The 21452-nt window shown below is 37.4% G+C and overlaps 1 protein-coding gene across 4 annotated transcripts in view; it reads left to right on the top strand.

Moving 5' to 3' along the window:
* HDAC9 (histone deacetylase 9) overlaps positions 1-21452 on the top strand; it is a gene marked incomplete at both ends in the record, with an annotated part of 403985 nt that overhangs the window by 254179 nt on the left and 128354 nt on the right. For all 4 annotated transcript variants that reach the window (XM_079538447.1, XM_079538448.1, XM_079538446.1 and 1 more), the window contains 2 exons: positions 10660-10837; positions 15072-15205. In XM_079538447.1, the coding sequence (XP_079394573.1) occupies positions 10660-10837; positions 15072-15205 (312 nt within the window). The remainder of the gene's footprint in view (positions 1-10659; positions 10838-15071; positions 15206-21452) is intronic.

The following is a 21452-nucleotide window of genomic DNA, read 5'->3' as shown; positions in this document are numbered from 1 at the left end:
TTGTCTTTTAAGAGAGAAGATTAAGACATAATCCATTTCTGCGGAATGTTGTATTTGAACTACTTAAATTAAATTTTAATTCAAAGAATGCAAACAAAACATCATCAGAGATACAAATCCTCTACTTGATCCAAACTTTGCTCAGGGCTTTCACCCTCCAGTGCCTCTCTCCCAGCAGTATGGCTCTGCAACCCTTTATTAAATGGAAAGGAGAATCTCTTCTGACCACTTTTCCTCCTAAGGGGAGGACACCCACCATGCACACAAAGTTTACGAAGCCAGAGGGAGTCAGCTATGATCCCTAGCTCAGAACTTCTCACTCCCTTTGTTCTATTAAATTGTAAAGATTAGGTGACACAGTTCACAGTTCGGGTTTAGGCATTAAATGTGTGCAATGGTCATCTCAGGCTTTATCCTTAACCCATAGAAAAAACTTGTGCTTTAGAGAATGGTTCATTCAACACATTGCCTACAACAAGAAGACTCATAGCTTGTTTCCCGTCCTTTGGCCAGAGTCCTGAAGGTAAAAACAGATGCCAGTGATGTGAATGCCTAATATAAGCAAAGAGGAATCCAACAACTAGCTCCTGTGTCAGAAGTTCTTCATTTCTTGTGGGCAAAGACTTTCAACAGTCCTAGAATCTCAGTACCTTCAAATCTCTGATAGATGTCAGTCATGAATTAACACAGGTTTCTCTTCATCCCACATGAAATAACAGAATAGTTTACCCTGGAAGGGACCTCTGGATGTCAGTTTGTGCAGCCTTCGTCCTCAAGTGACAGTATGTTATTTTGACTGTAAAACATAAATCTTGCTGTGAGCAATCATTGAATATGAGGCAAAACTTTGATTTCAAAGAGTTTGGCCCTACTAGCTCGTGTAACTTCATCTAACTCTTTTCGTAAGGAAAAAGTGTGTTGAATTTACAGGTATTACAAATGGCCTTTCCTCCTGAATATCTTCAATCCTTCCAGAGGCTGGAAAGAAAAGGGCTGGATGTGCTGAGGACTGCAGTGACCCTCAAAACTCAACAGATTAGAAGTTTCCGGGAGTCCTTTGCCAAAAAGCTTCTATGTGAGTCAAAGAGGTGAACAGCCTTCTTCCACTCACCCAGTCTGTTCAGAAACCTTTTAATTCTACCTTAAAGATATGGAGCAGGAGTTCTCCAGTGTGTCATCTTGTAGTGCCTTATAACTGTAATATTTTATAATTTCCATTGCTCCAACTTTTTTCTTACTCTTTTCGAAATCCAGCACAAAACAATTCTGACTCTAACTCCACTGCTATCTGCTGTAAGAAGAAACACTGAAAACCACAGTCCTGCATTATTTCTCCATTAAAACAACCAGAAGTTGAGATTATTATTGGTGTAATGCAGTTACTACAGATGTAATAGCTACAGGAAGGACTAGGAAAATGGGATATCTAATCCTAGTTCAATTGGTTTCATAACTCACAGTTTTTCTACACCTTGGTTTCCCCACATATAAAATTCTCTCTTTATAGCAGGCAAATTACAAATTAATTTCATGATAGCATTTAACAGGATTGCATCATGCAAGGAATGTATTTATAGGTATTTGCACAAAAATTATTATAGAGAAAGATCTTCTGAGTAAGGAAAATGCAAGTGTAACAGCATATATATTCCAAAAGAAAAAAGTGCATTTTGTGTGCCATTACATTATATGTCTATCTGAAGATTATAAAAAAAACCCCAAAAACCTTAAGAAATTCCAGCAAAAAGATTTAAAAATGAATAAACCATTGGCAGATAATAGGGAAGTACAGCTTTATTTTCAGCATATTAGTAGCTACAGTCTTGCAGCACAAACATTTCCAGGCACTAAATGATTTCATTTGTCAGAGGCCCCAAATCTGAAGTATTTGGGGACAGCTATAATGTTATCTTGAGTGAACACAGGACCAACATAATTAGGAATAAAGAGGTAAGAAGCAGGGGAATTGCCTGCATAACTTCACTTTGCAAAATCCTCCCATGGAAAGTGGCAGGTAGGAAATCTGCATAATAACAAACTTGTCATAAGACAAGGCCAACTAAATACAACAATTAGAATTAACATTTTGCTTTGACTGGTTTCCCAGATTCCCCCTCTTCCCCTTCCCAGGTTTCACTTGATGCAGTTAAAGCTGTGGGTATTGATTTTGTGCAATATTTTCCAGTACATTTTATTCTAAGCATTATGTGGTTGCAAGATGACTGTTTCTCTTTGTGGACATTGTTTTAAGAAGCTTCTATTGAAGTGCAAAACCTTTCTCTCAGATATCCCAATGAAAACCCAGAATAAATTTCTTGAATTCTCTTTAGTCTATCTAGACTTAGATCTGTATAAATAATCCAACCTAGCCCCAAAAAAGATTTACAGTATATATACTCACATAACTCTGACTTAGTAGTGGAGATTACCTTCTGCACTGTCAGGTTGTTTTTTAGAACTAGTAGAAACCCTCTGCTCTCTGGCTGTACCAAAACAGCTCACTAGATGCTGGATTTGATCTTCCCAGCTAGCCCATCTACTACTTCTGTCTGCTTGTGCTCTTCCAGCTCAGTCAGACTCCAACACAACCTCTGTCATGCGGACACCCTACAAGAGGTGCTGTGGGCCATGCTTGGGGGTGTGGCTTTAGGGACTGAATCATCAATGGAGCTGATCTACTACTACTAATTGTAGTAACGCTATCTTAGCTGGCCTTTAAACCTGATATAGTACTTCTGAGAAATAAGCAGACATCTCCTGAAAAATTAGCCATTTTTTAATGCAGAAAGTGACTTTCATATTTAGGCAGTTCTGAACATTAATAAATATATCTATTCTGTTGTGCTTTCTCTTGTCTCAGAAAGGAAGGAGATCTGATTAAGGAGTGACAGGGCTCAGATTAGTATACACCAGGGAGTGGTCCTCTGTTCGTTTTAGCATGTAGAAATATTTTCCTGCAACTCAATTCTCTATGCTTAGGACTTCTTACTGGAGAAAATATCATGTTGGCTAACACAGTGGTGAGATTATTTTGTAGCATGATCAAATCAATGAACCCCCTCCCAGAAGTGCTGCACTGGGACAAATATTCTTACTCCCCTCATTTTTCTTCTCTAGTTAGTCTTCTTTTTAGTCTCATGGTTTCTAGCTCTTGCAGTTAGCTAACATCTTATGATAGCTGAGGATTCTACAAACTCAAGTTCATATGAGATCACTTTTGGTAGAAAAAGAATAAATGCAAAGAAAAGGCTGTGGAAGACATACAAGCAAAATAGTTTTCAAATTTTAGAAAATTTGAAAGAAAATGGAAATAAAGAAAATGGAGAGCACTGGCACAAAGATGATGGTGTGACGAGAGAAGAGATTGGACCTTAGGATGTTTGGTCTTTTCAATTCTGTAATATTACTACCCTGCTCTCCTCCTTTTTAATCCCATTCAGTCCTCTACACATTTCCTTATGATAGCAGTGTAACCCCTAAGTTCTTTTACAGATGGGACATCCTTGAAGTAAATTGTGATAAAGCAAGCTTAAAGTTCAAATAAATTAAATAATCATTCCCGTGAAATTTAATAAGCATTATGGTTTTTCTGAAACTTGAGGGCCAAGATTTTCTGAAAGAATGAGAAATTGGAGAATTTATTCTGTTGTCTGCATTATAGAATTAATGCTGTGTTAGCACATATTATGTTCCACATTTCTCTTTAATCCTCTGGTTGTTCCTAAATCAGCAAACATAAAGGTTTCTGCTTCATTTTCAAATTGCCCATTCTGGCAGTTCTCATCCTTGTTAAAAGCAACAAAACCAGTACTGAGAAGCATTTAGTGGCAAAGTGGTTTTAAGAAACATTTAGAAGTAATCTTTAGCTGTTCAAGATGATTTTCTTCAATTTACTTGTAAATTGATCTTACTATATATATAAATAAAAGCATAGCAAGCTGTACCTGGTGATTGCAGAAATAGACATTTACACAATGCTTTTTATATTTACAGAATAAATATACTCCTTTAAGTAAACAGAGCTGAAAAAATTACTTTGTTATAGTTTCTCTTATTTCATCTCCAGCATCCTTCCTATATTCAAATCCTGCATTTTGTAAAGCTTTAATTGTGCCACTGTCTAACTATAAATCAAAATTACTCTGTCTGCCAAAAATTGAAGAGGCGATGAGCTAAGCATTGCAGAGATAAAAATATTTTTGAAATGCTTCAGGATATTTGCAAATTCGTGTATGTTTTCAAGAAACTCTGTAGTTGTTTCTACAAACATGTTGGAGAAAGATATTTTAACCATACTGAAGAAAGGTGTGAGGTTTGGTAATCTCTTTCTCTGAACTCTTCAGAGAGGCAGAAATCCTCCCGCAGAAGTCTGGAACCTGGTATTCATCAGGTTACAGCTCTGCTGTCACTCAAGTGACAGCAGAAATGGATGGATTGTACAGAAGATCTGTGGCGTGGGCAGTGTCAGTACAAATGCCTGTTGGAGTTTTTCCATTAGATGCATTTAAGGAGATGATCTATGGAGAGGGAACAAAACACCATGGCTCTCCCTCTATTTGCTGACTACATCATCTGTTGATACATCACTTTCTGACCTGATATACATCCATGCAAGAAAGAAGGAATCTACAGGGGGCTTCAATTGCAGATGTGATATACACAGACATCAACATATTAGTGTGTATGGATTGTATAATGAAGGGCAGGGTTTTCCAAAGCTTTTCTGTTATATTAGACTGAAGTAATTTCCATTTATTCTACAGTAAATCCTGTAGTCAGCAGAGTTGCCTATAAAACCGGTGCATAAGTATGTAGAAAACACAGATCCTCAGCAGGGCTGCTGCTGAATTTAGCCTGGAGGCAACAATTTCTCTCTGTGAAGGCCAAACTAATGATATTTCACTTAAAAAGAAACCATACGGTCTGCTAAGAAAAATGGTTCCAATGAAAAGCAGAAAAACTGAAGTAAGTGAAATGATCTGCATAAAGTAACACCAAGTTCATTTGCTGGTACTGTTCAAGAGATTTGGAAAGAGTTTGGATAGATGTTTTCTCGTTAATTAATTTTTGTCAGCTGGCAGTTTAACAGAATGACTATTAGAAAGCCACTAGAACTGGATGGTTGTAACACAATCATGAACTAAGATTATAAAGCCAATTTATTCTTCACATCAGTGTAAAAATAAATGAACAATTGATAATACTGAAATTTAGGGCAAGATGTGTGCAACTATATTTTGCTATTGGTATTTATTTCTGTTCTCTTCTGCATTCTTTTATGCAAAGTACCAAATGATTTTGGGAAAGCCTTGTGCTATTTATAGTAAAGTAATTGCAGTATAACGTAACAAGAATCTTCTAAGAGATTTTTTTTAAAAAAGAAAGAAAGGTGTTTGCGAGATATTCTGAAGACTCCTTTCTCCCCTTCATTGTACACCCCAATTATTTATGTACTTATTTTAAATCTCTGGGAGATTCAAAAAGGGAAGAAACAATTCAGCCAGGAGTGCAAGTTTTTCAGGAGGTGCTGCATTTACTTTGGATGTGTGCTGCACACACGGCAGAGTCAGCACTTTAGCGGAAGTGACAGAAGTCAAGTAGCTGCCAATGTCAGGAGTGGGGAAGGCAGATCTCACAGGAGTGGGAACCAAGAGAAAAAACAGAAGTTCATCTGGGCCTTTGGAATTTCCCACCAGCAGAAGGTAGGAAGCAGTCTTCAGCGCCCACCTTGTTGCCAGTCCCAGGCAAAATTTCGTATCACTCTCTCTTCTCTGAATCACACATATTTCACTGTAGTGACTTCACCATTGTAAGTGAAGGTCTGTCAGTCCATGTGGTCACTTTGATTCCTCACTTATACAGCTGCTTAGTTTTTTGGAAATTCCCTATATAAGGAAATAAACTTGACCATTTCTCTTTGAAACCACAGATCAGCGGTCCATCTACCTTCTAGAGCAGCAGTAAGGGTAAGAGGTAGAGCTCCTGACCCTGCTGCTATCCTACAACCTGGCTGTGATCCCAGCCCTAACCCACGTGTTTTGTCACATAACTCAAGGGAAGGAATGCATCTCTGCATATGACTCAATACAGAAGCACCTTTTTGTCACTCCATCAGTAGTAGTCATTCTTCCCCTCCTCTTTAACTACAAGGTAAAACGTTGCCAGTTTAATGATCTGCTTTGCCAGCACGAAGATGCCCCTGTCCTAGAAGGGTGACATGTCAACTGAGGGGCAGATAACTCTGCAGAGGTGGAAAACAAAGCCATTTTGTGTGGCAACCATTCCCTAAGCAGTCACTGCTGTATGGCCACCATGTACTAAGCCCAAGCTGCTGAAATAAGTCTTTTTACAGTCTTCAGGAAGGCAGATGAGCCATAGGGTTGTTTCTTCTTTGTGCAGCAACCTGTTGCCCAAGGCAGGCCTTTTCTGCCCAAGACACCAGGCAGATCCAGGATACAGACTTCATGCTGGTGTTCTGTATCTCACCCACACTCAGTTAATAGCACTTCGTCACTGTTTCATTATTTTATAGTCAATACAGAGTTCTTTGGACTACAGAATTGAGTTTTCTGTTGCAGTGAAAGCCTTGATAATTTCTGAGCTAATATATCCAGATGCCTCAACACTATCTTCTGCACCATTTCTTCCTGTCTACTCTTCTACTTGCCCTAAATCCATTTATTTATTTTCAATGTGTGTGTCAGTGTCTGTACTTGCTATTTTTTTTTTTTTTTTTCCCCATGGAAATGCTGACTGAATTTGTGGTTGGCTATATATTTCAGATAATAATACTGATTTTTTTTTTTCACTATTATTGAAAGACTATTAAAGTTTGTGGCTTTACATGCGGCTTTGTCAAAAATAGCATTGGTAGGGTTTCTTGGTCATGTGTTTTCTGTAAGTGATAGAACAATTTAAAAGAAGACCTCAACATCTTCATATTTAGGGACATCTCTATGAATCTAGACTACCAAAATAGAAAAATAATTTCTGCACTTCCTAGTTTACGTGTACAAATATTTTCAGAATATTTTATGACCCATTTTTTCCTCAGCTCTTGAACACAACTGCTTACAGTTTCATTTGAGGAGAGCAGGCAGAACAGTATTTACAGAATTACCCCATCAAAAGAGCTTCAATTTCTGTTAACCTAGAACTCGTCTTGATACTGCTTCCTTAGGAATTCTTTGTGTTCTTCATTTTTTCCTTCACTTCTGGAAGTAATAGTTTAATCCTATTAATACTGTCATAAAATCCATGATTTCTGTCAACAACTTACATTTGAATCACATGAGAAGTTCCTAGGTGCCCAGGACTTCTTCAAGAATCAGTCTTTGGGTGATGATGTTTTGGTTTGAGCCACAAGCTGCCACTGTGGGCATCTTGCAGCGCACAGAGCTCAGCTTTACATGAATTAGAGGCTGTCTGTGTGGGTGCAGTCACAGGTCAGCCTAAATATCAATGCCTTGGATGCATCCAGCTCCCGCAGAATTGGAAAGGAATGGCAGAGGATGGCTAACATTGGAATGATCTTTAACATTTCCTTGACAGTACACATTGTATAGTTTAGCAGAATGCATTATAGGTATAAGAACAGACAGCTGTAAGGCTGGCTACAAATACATGGGAAACTATAAGCATTAAACTTGATATTAGGAATTGTAAATTTTGAAGTTTTGAAGAGGAAAGTTCTGTATCATAAAGAATAAAAGAAAAGATCCAGCCCTGACAAGAAACATGTGGATATCCATACTTAGGATTATGATATAGGCGTAGAAATTCTAGAATAATTAAGTTAAATACAAGTATATCAAACTGAATTCAATAACAGACCAGCAAGAAAAGTTATCAGTGAATCCCACTTTTTTTTTTTCCTTCTTTAAATTGAAGGGTATTAAAACACAGACCACATAATGATCCAACCATATATATACTTGCAAGACGCCAGTTCTCATAGGCAGTTAAAACAAGAACATTCATTCAAATCTTCTCAATATTTGTATCATTAAATACTAGAATGTAGAAGTCGTATCTACACATAAAGAGGATTCACACCAACCCAGATTTCTTCCAGCTCACCTTAAACAATAATCCCTACAGCAATATGAAAAGAAGAACAATATTTAGATCCCACACATCCAAAATAGTCATTTTCTCTTTAGATACTGATTCTAAAAATCTCCCCCTGAAGATAATTACTGAAGGCCTGAGCTGGTTTCTTGGGAAGGTGAGGAATGGCCCCAGGTTTGCTCCAGCCAAGGCCCTAATTGCTTGCCTCTATTAATGAACTAATCTTGGACACCTGGAACTAGCAGGCTCCATGCTGGGCAGACAAGGCTCAGGTTACCTAAGAAATGTTCCAAATATATTTGCACAAATCACTAACCCTGCAGATGTGTAAATAGCACTTTTGTCATATTGCTGGAGAGATGGACATGTGTTTGCAGTGCTGTAGCACATAAAACCTGAAGATGAATTCATTGTGTTGCACTAATCCCTTCCAGAGGCCAGGTGGGTTTTAGGGGAGCCAGATAAGCATGTTGATTATCCACATTACTCTTCGTATTAATCCACTTGTCTACGTGACACAGAATATCACAGACATTCACAGCATAAATATACAGATTGCTGGAAAAAAAAATTACGTGCTGCATAAATGCCTGCTGTCTGTAAAATGTAACCTAATCAGGAAGTTAGCCAAAAACCTTGGATAAAACCTGAACTAGTTAAACCGTTAAATGCAAACTGCCAGAATGCAGATTCACCAGCCAGTTGATCCTGGAGAGTAGGGAGTACTTTTGCCACAGACAGCAAAGTACCGCTTGTGCCTTCACTACTGAGCACTCAGTCAACGCTGTAAACAGTAATGCTAAATACTCATAAAGGAATTTATCTACTTCTGTTCTCCTTTGGGAAAATATTTAACACAATAATGTCCATGCATTCTTTTCTTCTGCTTTCCAGTCACGCGCACCCTCAACAAAGGTCACAAAGATGTGCATACCTCAGAGAACAAAATTAATCCCCTCTGAAGATTTATCACAATTAAAATCATTAGTGAAACTAAGTAAAGAAAATAAGGCACTTGGGTATTTCAGGGAAGAATTCCTAAATGTTTTGTTATGCTTATAAGGAAAGGGAATACATAGACCTGTTTAGATGCTTCCAGATATTTCCTGAAATGTTGAAATGTATAACACCATCCTGCCATCCTGTCTTCATACATTAAAAAAAAAAAAAAAAAAAAAAAAAAAAAAAATTGGGTCTGTATTTAAAGAATGGGAAATGGTTCATGACCTCAAACCAAGAAACTTCTTGTAAAGTCTCTTCTGCCTACTCATATTTTCTTCTTTATTTAGTCATTTATGACAAGGTCTCAGGTGATTTACCCTTCTCATGACCTTACATCTTTTCACTGAAGTGGTGACCTTGGATATTAATGTGGGTTTTGAGGCTGACTTTTTAAAGCATTTGTCCTCATTTCAGATGTTACTAATGTACACTCGTTCTCATAAAGGCCTCCCTTCTTGCATGCAGGGCAGACATTCTAATTTCCCACAAGCTATGGATTCTTTCTGCACCTGGGCCAGGACTACTCCTGCCTGGTTTTCTACAGAACTTGATCTGCTGCCTTGGCTTGCAGCATTCAGCAATGCTAGTTTGAAGAGAAGAAAAAAAAAAGCAATCTATACCTTTACAGATAGATCTATCTATCAATATATACCAGACCTGGGTGAGAATAAATAAAGTCTGTAATTCTAAGATGCAAGTGTGAATTTCAACTGAATTTGTAAGGCAAAGTGGTTTTGAAATCTCTTTCTTGAATTCACTCTCAGTTGAGAATTTGAATTAGATGCACAAAAACAAAAAATAGAAGAAAAAAAAAATGGGCAAATGGGGAAACAATCGTGATCTGTGGAGTGATTGAACACCAAGGTTCTTATTGACTTCAGCAGGGCCATGGCTTTGGCCTTTGTTGTGCTAGCAAAAGTTGTCATCTGTTGATAAGCAAGATAGAAGATGAAATTTACTTTTCTACTCTGTCTTGATCTTTCACTCTTGCCTATCTTTCTTTAAAGTCTTTGTCACTGCCTACTGCCAGCAGTAGTCGTGACAAAAAAAAAGGATGGTCCCAAAGTGGGATCTCATGTAACAATCTCTGAATTTCTAAGTGATTTGTGAAAATGGATGTTCAAATTATTACTGTTTTCCAGACAGCTCTGGGAACTCATAGTTGCTTAGCAAATTTGATACTGAGTAATAAGGACACTGCTCTTTGCTTTCAGTGCTATGGGAAGATGCAATTTTAATTTATTTGTATAGGATCATAAAGTGCATGTTCTAACACTATATTATGTATTCAAGATATTAGAGAAACTTTGGTCTTTTGTAACTCTCTGCATGTGAAGCTGTCAGGGAGAACTGACAGGTTGCCTGCCATCACCTCCTCTCCAGCTAAGTCAGCAGCCCACACTGTCAGTGTGAAAACATCTGTTGAATGGATTTATTGACTAGGTCTTAGGAGCCTTTTTCTTTTTTTCTCCCCACTGTTTATTACAGCCCTGACCTAATGAACTTAATTTGTTGACATGTTTCCCTCAGTGTCTTACTTGATCCCATCTCACGTTTCTTTCTACTGTGCTGTTTTCTTGGCAACAGGAGTTCCTGGCGCATCAGCGTGTCCACCAGTTGCAAATCTACCAGGCTCAGATGGCTACAGTTGGCATGGCGGGATTAGATAAACATCGGCTGGTGTCCAGGACTCCATCTTCCCCCACTGATTCCACATTACCTCACCCAGCCGTGGACCAGCCCAGCCAGCATGTCTACACAACTGGTAGGATTCCCTAAAGACTACTTCTAACAGGCAGGGCAAATGCGTTTGTTCATGTAGGATCAACAGATTTAAATGCCTTGAATACCTCCTGCAGCAATACATTCAGTTTTAGCCTTACTCTTCCTTGGTTTTATGGTGCTGCGCTGGCTTCAAGTCAACCAGTGCAGCTGATAAATCACGGGGTTAATATTCACACAGTCATACATTATTATCATTGACTGGCTCTGGCTATATAGTAACAGGTGCATTTTTTGTGTCTTTATGTCATTTATAGCTTTTTCTTTCATTTCCCTATCCTCTGGCTTTTTTCTCCATGTTCTTGTTGCTTGTTTTGTAAAGAGGCCATCAATAAGTTGAAGAAAAATCTCCAGTAAGTAGGAAAGCTGCAGAATAATTTTCCATGTCTTCATTTGACAAGTCAGACTACACTACAAGGTTGATTTCCCTATAGAAAAAGCAAAGTTGCAACTCTGACTGGAAGGTAATATTGACTTCAACTCAGGTATCCTCTAGCAGTTATGTGGAGTCTCTACAGTAGAAAGTTTTCTGGTCAGACCTGGACAGTCCAATAATGAAGGGAGAATCTCCTACCAGTGTGGTCTAGGCTTTCCAAAGTCAAGGGATTTGAACACTCAGAATCATCAGTGAAGGGAAGAAAATGATGACAAAAATTTCTTCTAGGTAAACTAGCTTCTTTTTAGAAGTTTGAATCCCAGTGTAATATTACAATATGCTTATAAGCAAGTTTCACTTATTCTCTGCATAAGAAATGGGAAGCGAGTACTTAGATATACTGTTTATTCAGGCTTTTGCCAGAGGTACTAATTCGTTCACAACAGTTATCAAAATTTGTCATACTCCAAAAGCTTGTATTTCTTGAGGCTACAATGATACACTTAGGAAAAAATAATATATATATATATGTATGTATCTATATATAAAGAGACATCCTTAAAACACTGCAAGTGAGTGAGTGGAAGCAAAGTGGCATTCAGGGATGAAAAAGATAATTTTTATTTTAAATGTAGTTAATGTAAGAATTTTACTTGTTGGGTGAGAAACATTTGGACTTTATGGAAGGAAATCTGCTAATTCACTTACCATGAGTTTCTCAAAAAGGCAGCTGTGCAGCGACAGTATTATTAGGGCAGGCCACTGCTTGTCTTGATGTGGTTCATAGAGTTCCCAAGACATCATAAACTCATTCTAAAAGACTCACAGAAGACAACAAAAGGAAGCTCACTGCATATATGCTTCAATGTCCTGTTCAAAAGTCTGCAAATCTTCTGGAGGTATGGTGTGATATCATATTTCATAGCACAGCTTTATTTGTTACCAATTTCTTCAGGGTTTTCTCATTGTTACTGCTGTTTTCCAGAACATTTCACCGTCTTCAAAGCATGCTGTTAGATATCAATTTTTAAGTCTCTTGATCTCCCCCCCTTTGTTCAAAATGTTATTTAAAGTTGATCCAAATAAAGAATTTTAGAAAAGAATGAGTATTAGGGAGCCATAGTGGGGAGATTTTGCTTTTTCTGACTTAATGCAAATTCAGTTTCTTTTGTCTGGTGTCTTCTATTATTCTATGGCTCCATGTTGCCACCATTTCAGACTGTCATCAGGGACACATTCTGACCTCAGTAATATTGGTGTAAATCCAGAATAAATCCACCAGTCTCAGTGGAGCTGCTCAGCTTTACACAAGGAATCTGAGAGCGCAATCTGGCTCTGTAGACATTTGTTCTGGAGAGACAGAATAACCATCTTTTATAAATATTTCACAGCCGTCTGCAATTGAAAACAGTTGTCTTTCTCTCTTTTCCTTCTGTGGGGGTGGGGAGATTATTGGCTGAATCCTGTTAGGGAAATCCTACAGGCTATTTTTAGCAGTAAACTCTACTACATCTATTGTACCAAGCACATGTGCTCTACAGCCAGCAGCAACATATCTGAATTACTTGCGCATCCTAAATTGATTTAGATGCTTGGAATAAATGAAAACATATCTCAGTCTTTTCTTAAGTTAACCCTGTTTATAAATAAATTTTTGCACTCTTTAGTGTCAGTAACTGACTATTTAAAAGTTTTTTGCCATTTAGTGCTGACTTGACCAAACTGAAATTTGATTGGACAAAATAATTCACACACATCAAGATTACATTTATATTTATATTCTGTTGTCTACGTAACTCTGTCTCTAGCTATGTATCTCTATCTTGGTCTCTTATCTGTTTGGACTATGCAACTCTAAGCTTGTACAGAATACTCAGAATAAAATGATTGCTGAAAGAAAGGCAGACAAGTGATTCTTTCAACTGCTAAACTATTTTTGTTAGTAATTAGAAGCATTTATGTTCACTGAAGTCCATTGGGTGTCAGTGCCTACTTTGGCCAAGTGCTTGGAAAATCCTATTGCACATCCATTTACCTTCCCACTTGGGCAGAGGGATGGGAGAGAATGTTTTCTTAACTAGCAGTATAATGACCACTGAATAGTTCTACAGTCTGGGTGTGCAACACACTTTAGAAGTTAAAACTCTGGGCGCCAAGATAAGGAAAGATGAGTATGCGAGCATGCATCTATTTGTATGCATACTTGCTATTTCAAATAACTTATAAGAGCTGATGATAGAGCTTCAAAATTTATAAACTGTGCAGTGCAAATAACTGCAGAGAAAGGAAATTATTAACTTTTTTTGGCAATACCAGCAAAGATTTTAAGCTGCATTAGTTTATTTGTTCCAGATTCCCTGGTTCATTTTTTTCTTTTAAAGAAAACAAGCTGAAAAATCTGTACTAGAATTTATTGCAATTGTATTGTTTTACATGTTGGATCATCTTTTAGCATAAAACTAGTCATGCTACATGTAGGTATTATTTTTGTGTTCTCCTTGTGCTAAACACAATTGTCATAACTTCATTTTGACTTAAATAGCATGATCCCTAAGTATTGGATCTAAAGGGCATGAGATAAGTAATATGGCATATATGTCAGCCTACCTAGAGCAGTATAATTTAAAAATTTTGGCTTCTAACTGAATCATCTCAAAACCTTAACTTTGCATTAGCCAAGTTACAGATTCCCATTCAGCAGGGTTTTTAAACACTTAACATCCATTCAACTTCTTTGCCAAATAAGGGTGGTACTGAGCATGTTCTTGAATCTGTACATTAATATTAATGTATACAATAATTAATATTGTATTTTCTTCACTGGTTGACTTTTCAGTAGCAGGCTAACAAAATTTCCCCGGAACTGTGTTGGCATAGCATACTTCTATTGGCATAGAAGGAGGTTTTGAATACAAAGTTTTGCAGCTTGGAGAAGTTGTCAATTTGAGTTCTTTTCAAACATAAGAGGAAGAAAAATGTTTCTGAAATCAAAATGGTTGACAGGGGTAAGAAAAATATTTCTGATTCCAGACATTTCTGTGGGATATGCAAACAATGAGTAAATAAATAAAATTATATTTCAGTTCTCAAACTTGGTTTAAGAGCCTTGAAAACTGAAGATTTCTTTAGTCCTTAGCCTAGTTTTTAGAACTGCTCTCTTCCTTCAAGTGCACAGCTACAGAGCAATGTGATATTTATATCTCCGTGTTATAAGGTTGTTCTCTCCTGGGAGAAACGAGTATAGAAAATTCCAAACAAACCTTGCACTGTGGTATAACAATAGGATTTGCTCCTAATTGAGCAGTGGATGGAACGGAAAAAGGGCTCCGGCTGCCACTGCTGCAGCTCTGAAATTTCCGTCTGATGTACTTTGAGATCTGGACTAATACATTGTATCAGTTAAGTAGTATGAACACAGAGGGTCATTTTCATCGCTAAATTTATTTTAAAAGACTTTTCTGAATGATTTCTCTTAGACCGTCATGAATATATAACATTTTCTTGTTATACAGAGGTTGACCAACCTCTTAAAGAAAAGGAGATAAAGAGTAACACGATTTTTTCTATTCATAAAAGATATAACAAGACACCACTTCATTTTTTTTCTTTTTGACTTTTATGTTTTAGTGTAATTTTTGAGCATCTTTTTTTAACTTTCTTGGTATAACAAGATGTAGATTCTAAGTCAAATTCAGTCTTTGAAATAAAAGAGGACTTAAAGATCCAGAATTTTCATCTTTCTTCTACTGGTAAATAACATCCAATTATGCAACAGTATACATGACACAAGACTGCATTTGTTTTACTCTCTGTTTCTTTTTATGTTGTCTTTGCACTGAAGGTGTTGTGTATGACAGCCTGATGCTGAAGCACCAGTGTATGTGTGGCAACTACGCTAATCACCCTGAGCATGCTGGAAGGATCCAAAGCATCTGGTCAAGGCTGCAAGAAACTGGGCTGCTAAACAAGTGTGAGGTAATAAAAAATAAAGACCAGATACATGACTTTTTTTCAGGTGAACAGCATGTTTCTTAAATCCAAAATCTATCTTACTTCTGTAAGAATAGAGTGAATTGACACAGGAATTATTTAGATTTAATTGACTATATTAAAATAATGCATTTCAGTAAAGCACACTTTCCAAGTGTAAAACAAAAATTTTGCACAATGTATATCACTATCTGCATACATCAGAACATAAAATCCAGCTACACCTGTGTTCTTCACCTTGATATAGGAATTTAGCAAGATACAATCAAACAACAAACACAGACCTTTCAGTAGAGCACCTTTTAATTTCTTCAAGCAGCTAACAGGTTTTTTTTTGTTGTTCTGAAGTAGTACAGAGCACTGCTTGTTAAAATGTAGTTTCTATCACTTCATAAGCATGTTTCACCTTGTCTTATTTCAGGCTATACTCTGTTTTCATAAGCATTTACATTTGCCTGAAGTACGATGGATACCAAGTCGAAAATCAATACATACAAGTGCAATATAATAAATATTGCAGAAAATAGTATCAAAGCAACAGTGGAGCTTTATTCCATTTCAAAATCGCATATTAAAATATCATGCTTAAATAAAATATGAGCTCTCAGATTCCCATATCACCTGGGCTACTGAAAAACAGCTTTTCCTGCCACTCACTGCTTCCCACGAGTTGTACAGCACTGTCAACTTCTGCAGAAGCCAGTGACAACTGAAGGTGCTTACTGCACTGCAGCATAAGTCAACAAAGTTCAACAAGTCTGCTTTATGTTTTGCAGGATTCCCGGATTGTTGGGACTCAGTCAGTTAATTTCAGTATATATTTAGGTTTTTACAAAGGCAAAAGAACTTGTACAACAGAGCCTTTTTTTTTTTTTTTAGTAACTTTTCTGCATGTAGCCTAGCATACTGGACAGTGAGATATTGCAGGCACTGGAAATGGATTTGTTGTATATACTCATCTAACTAGATGGCAGCACTCTAACAGGGTAATGGTTTTGTGGTGTTTTTTGTTTTTTTTGTTGTTTGTTTATTTGTTTGCTTTTGTTTGTTTTGTTTTTAGTTTGGATCATTTTTTAAATTTTAAAGACTTTCTTTCAGCAAGGTTCTTAAGGCCAAATATCAAATAAGTGGTTTCGTTGATGGGATCACATACTTAAGAAGTAAGTTAAACACCCAGTTGAATGCTTAACTAAATGAAGGCCTAAATACCTTATTGATTCCAGATTCATACAGAAAAGTCAAGAGAGGGCAAGTAAGTATGTGGGTCACTCTGAAAGTAATGCTTCATATTTATTTCTGTACAAACTAGAACAGATAAAAAGGCCACAATAACACTATTTGGACCAAATTTTCAGCTACAAAACACTTTTTTCAACATAGCCCTCACCATTAGCTGTGCATTTTTGCCAGCAGTGAACAGGAGCCTGCATGCAACTCTCGTAAAAACCAGCGAAGGTGACCCACTGTCACTGTTACCAGTGCTAAAATGCACCACCCACTGCCTCACTGTGCTCATATCCACTATTTGGTCTCTATAAACTTTCAGGAAACACCAGTGAATGTCAATGGATGCCATCTTTTTTCTCATGGAGGAATTCACTTCCACAACTTTGCTTCATACACATATCCGTGTCATACACCATTCTGTTAAATTGTTCCTCTATACTATCTGTCATGCAGTAATAAAATGTACTGGAATATTTCTGAGAAGGTTCAACCTCTGCTACTCTAAGACTAACATCTGCCTCTAACATCATGAACCAACATAATAAAATAGGAGGCATTACTTTCGGAGCAGCCCTCTTAAAGTGCAACATGCCACCTTGTATTATTTTATTTAGCAATAAGTAGATGTTGCTAGCACCAATTGTGTAGCTCTGGAAAAGTTGTTAATTGGTGAAATAATATAATTCTGAAGTGCATGCAGTTCAATACATCCTGTAAGGTTTCTCTTATAATTCTGCCATTTCAAAAATTGAAATGCAACCTAGTGAGTCTTCCAAAATCCTGAATGAGAAGAAAGGAAGTAAATCCACGTGTTGAATGACATTCAGCTTATTTTGACTCCCACTGTGTACATAGAAATGAAACTGGAATGTGAAATGAATTATCAAAATGCAAACTCTGGTTATAAAACTTTGAGGAATGTTGGTGTGAAGCTCATGCATTGATCTGATGTTTATCTTGATTCTCTTACATAGCTAAAGACAGGATTATATCTGATGGTGCAATTTGTTCTTTGCTTCACTGAATTCTCTAGCATTTACTCAACAACAAATACAACTTTAAATCCACTTACTTTTAAAATACAGAAAAATTGAAATGATTTGCTTCAGTGTTAATTTGATTCTTTAGGAAAGTCATTCAGACAAATATCTGACCCATATCACCAATGGAGAGGCAGTTGCATTATTCAAGAAGTAATGCATTACTACAGTTAAGCTGCATTCTAGAATATACCACATTGAAAATGCAGAGCCAAAGCAACACTTGCACTCCACTGTCTCCTTTACGGACTTCTGAATGTCTCCTCATGGACATTAGTATTTCTTAATGTAATTTCTCCATATATGTTTTGTATGAGTTTCAGAAGGAGTTTGGGGTAAGGGAAGGTCAGTGGTCTAGTTTTGCCAAGAACAATGCCTGGCGCACCGATTCTGAAGGATTGTTCAGGTAGACTGCAGTATCGTTCTTTGTCTGATGAGGAGCTCCAGGATCAAAACTAGCTCTGTCAGGGGTGGCTCAGATCTCTGCACTTCCAACATGTGCATCCTTAGCCAGAGGAGTGTGTCAAGGGGACCTCCATATTTTGTTAATTTAGCAAGAACCTTTAGATAAATGAGCAATCCATGTCTGTATCATCCGTATTACTTCTATCAGGGAAAAAACGGCCCCTGCCATCAATACATGTGAAATCAGACATACCTGGCTGACAGCTTATTACAGTCAAAAGATGAATCTGGGCAAATTAATCACTCATATTGTCCTCATAGATAGATTATATAAAATATAACTTGGTAAAATCACAAGAAGATTTGACTGGAGTATTTGAAGCTGTATCTTCACTACAAAATGAAGTATGGCTGGATTTGTTCTCCACTACTATGGCCAACTGGAATTGGAAAGCCCATATTCACATTACCAGGAGTGTACTCTTATGCCTATGTTGATGCCCAAGCCATGTTTGGAATTTTTTTTAGGATAGTGCCCATTACTGCTCAACCAAAATGGTGTGAAGGACCCCATTAACACATAGCAGTACATAGGATTGTGTTCCTCTGCCTGTGAATGTTTCCTAGCACTTCTTCCTAGCACTTCAAAAATAACGCCTCCTATTTCATTATGTTGTACCAAGCATCAGAGGCAGATGTTGGTGGTATGGCAGTAGAAGCTGAACTTTCCTGCCAATATTTCATTGCATTTTGTGGCTGTGTGACAGATGGCATCAGATGGACAGTCTGACAGAATGGTGCTTGAAGTCATGCAATTTTCTCTTCATAAAGAGCAATGCATAGCTGCCCTACCTTTGGGACAAAAGAAAGGTTGAATGTTTTGGTAGTGATGTCTGCATTCCACTTGTTTTATGAAGAGGAAGTATTTACATAACTCCTGCGGGGCCTTAATTTATGCACAAATGACTGACACTGGACTACCCAGATCAGTATGCTTTTGGAGAAGAAAAGAAGAATGTAGACAAGGTCTCACTTTATGCTCCCACCTCTCCTTCCTAGGGACTGTGGTTCAGAACATTTTCCTTTTCAACCTGGAATTTGATCTTGGTTTGGCTAGTTTTCTGTAATTTATTTTCTGTAATGGTAGGCATTACACCTCCTGCTGTCTGTATCTCATGGACTGAAAGGGAGAGCATGAAAGAATTTAAGGTTTTAAAAACCTTTGTTTCTTCCAGATCACATGATCAAAATATATTCAAAAAAATCATATCCTCTGAACCTCAACTTACCATTAATGAATAAATAATCCAGGAAAAGTCCATAAAGACACTTTAAGAGCCAAACTCTACTGTTTAAAACATATTCAGACTAGGCACTGGGAGATCAAAACACGTGAAGATAATAACTGCATCTCTCTACAGATGCATGAATGTCAGAGATACAACTGGAGTTCCCACAAAAAGGAGAGAAAGAGATGTACTGACTGGCAAAATACCTGTATTATCTGTATGCTTTTTCTTTTTAAATATGAGAGAATTGAACAGTGATGAGAATTCCTGAAAAATAAGACCTTGTCTGAAGACCTTGTTTATAAAATGGATAGCCTGGGAAAATTTCACAGAAATTCTATATCCATATGAATAGCTGCAGTAGAGGCAATGGACACATACTGAGAGACCTGAGCGAGAAATATTGCTTAAGCTAAGTCAACAATTCCTGTGAGTTCAGCAGAGAGAAACAAGTGGTGTCACCTTTGTCTTTGTGAATCTCTGGCTGTGCAAGAGTTCATTTTGCTGAAGGGCTAACCAAAATCTCTAGGTTAATAGAGGTCATTTGTGTGAAACTTTAATGGTACATTTTAAACTCAAAACCTGATTGGACAGTCCTTTTTACCTTAAATTCTGTGAGAGGTAAAAGCATTTTCCTGTTCTGGGGAAAATAACTTTCTGTTTCTGGAATGTTCTTTTGCAGCACTCAGGTGCATTTTGCCCACCTGATATGTGCAAAGGTTTCCATTGATGAGGGAACTGCGTATGGCAGGGGAGAAAGCACTCAAATTGTCATGTATGTTAGAAAAGGATGAGTTGCCCTGTGCTACCATTGTGTGACTACTGAAGCCCTTTCAGCCTCCCCCAAATGAAATATGTTCCACAAGTTCTGTGCTATTACACCTTTTTCAGTTGTTTTTTATGCCTATTTTCTGCTTTTTGGTATACTTTAAGCTTTTGATAACAGCATGGGCACTGAAAATGAAGGATATAAAATAAAAATGACAAGTATAAAAGTGTACGTCTAAAGTTATACAAATGCATGTTATATCACTGGATAGCTCATATCAGTGAGAGCTATAAGCAATTACTCTGCAGAACAGATTTTATATGATTCCAGACATTGGCAACAAAAGCATGTCATAAGATGTGCTTTTGTGTATCTTCTAAATCCATACATCACTGTTTGTTTAAAAACAATTGTTCTTTAGCAATTATCACAGGTAATTTTCAGTATACCACATTTGTGTGTGTGTGTGTGGAGCCTTAGATAGTTGGAATTTTAATGTTATTGAAAATAGCTTTACCTGCAAGGATAGAGCAAAGGTGGGATGAAAGCTGAAAGGAGTAATGAATGAGGAGATGTGAACACAGAAACAGCACAGACATGTTGTGTTTACCCTTCCCTTTTCTCCTGTCAGTTACTGTGTATAAGTGCAGGCTGGTGCTCCGTGTAGGAGCTGGAGAAGCCTTGGAGAAAGGACAGTACTGGGCTCTGCATGTCCTGGCAGTTCAGCTCTGCCCCAAGAGCCTCACTGCTAGGAGTACCTGGGAAAGGGCTGTTTCGTGCTGTTTGATTTCTTCACTGAGCCCATTTCTGCACAATCTGTTTCTTCCTAGAAAATCTGTCAATATTGGGTAATAGGTAGCTCCTCAGCAAAATACTTCTTCACTCTAATTCATTTTGGAGATGTCACTACCAGACCCTACTCTGTTAGTGCAGAGCCATAGGACACCATGCAGCTCCATGCTACAAGAATAACGGGTGGCTGTGGGTCTCTTTATAGTTAGAGTGATATGGCATTTAAGAGCACTTTAAAAAGACCCAGACAATTAACTGTCTTAAACGTATCTTACAGAGCTTTTGTGTAACTTGCAGAAAATATACGACCAGACAGTGAGTATTTCCCTCAAGGTTCTTTGATGTGACTTTTGCAAAATGCCACTTCACTTTTCTTTCACATTTGTTTTAGTTGTTCTAGAAACCAGCCTTCCTTTATTATTTTATTGTGAGGAACTGGGCATACAGATTTTGAAGCAGCTTATTAGAAAGACAGAACTGAATGAAAATGGATGAATAAATAAATATTACCAGCCACCTCACTTGTGAAGCAAAAGACTTCATCTGACTCAGAAGAACTATTGCGGAGTGTACTGATTCCATGAAGTAACATAATGTGATGATTTTGATTGTGCAACTATGTGTTTGGAGGATGTGAATACATTGCTACAAAGTCTCATGTGAGACTGGGAGAGGCCTGAATAAATTGGAGATGAAAAAAGTTTATTAAG

The sequence above is a fragment of the Tetrao urogallus genome (genome assembly GCF_951394365.1).
Source record: "Tetrao urogallus genome assembly, chromosome: 7".
Classification (NCBI taxonomy): domain Eukaryota; kingdom Metazoa; phylum Chordata; class Aves; order Galliformes; family Phasianidae; genus Tetrao; species Tetrao urogallus.
Note: the sequence above shows the minus strand (reverse complement) of the source record. Positions and strands in the feature narration are given on the sequence as shown.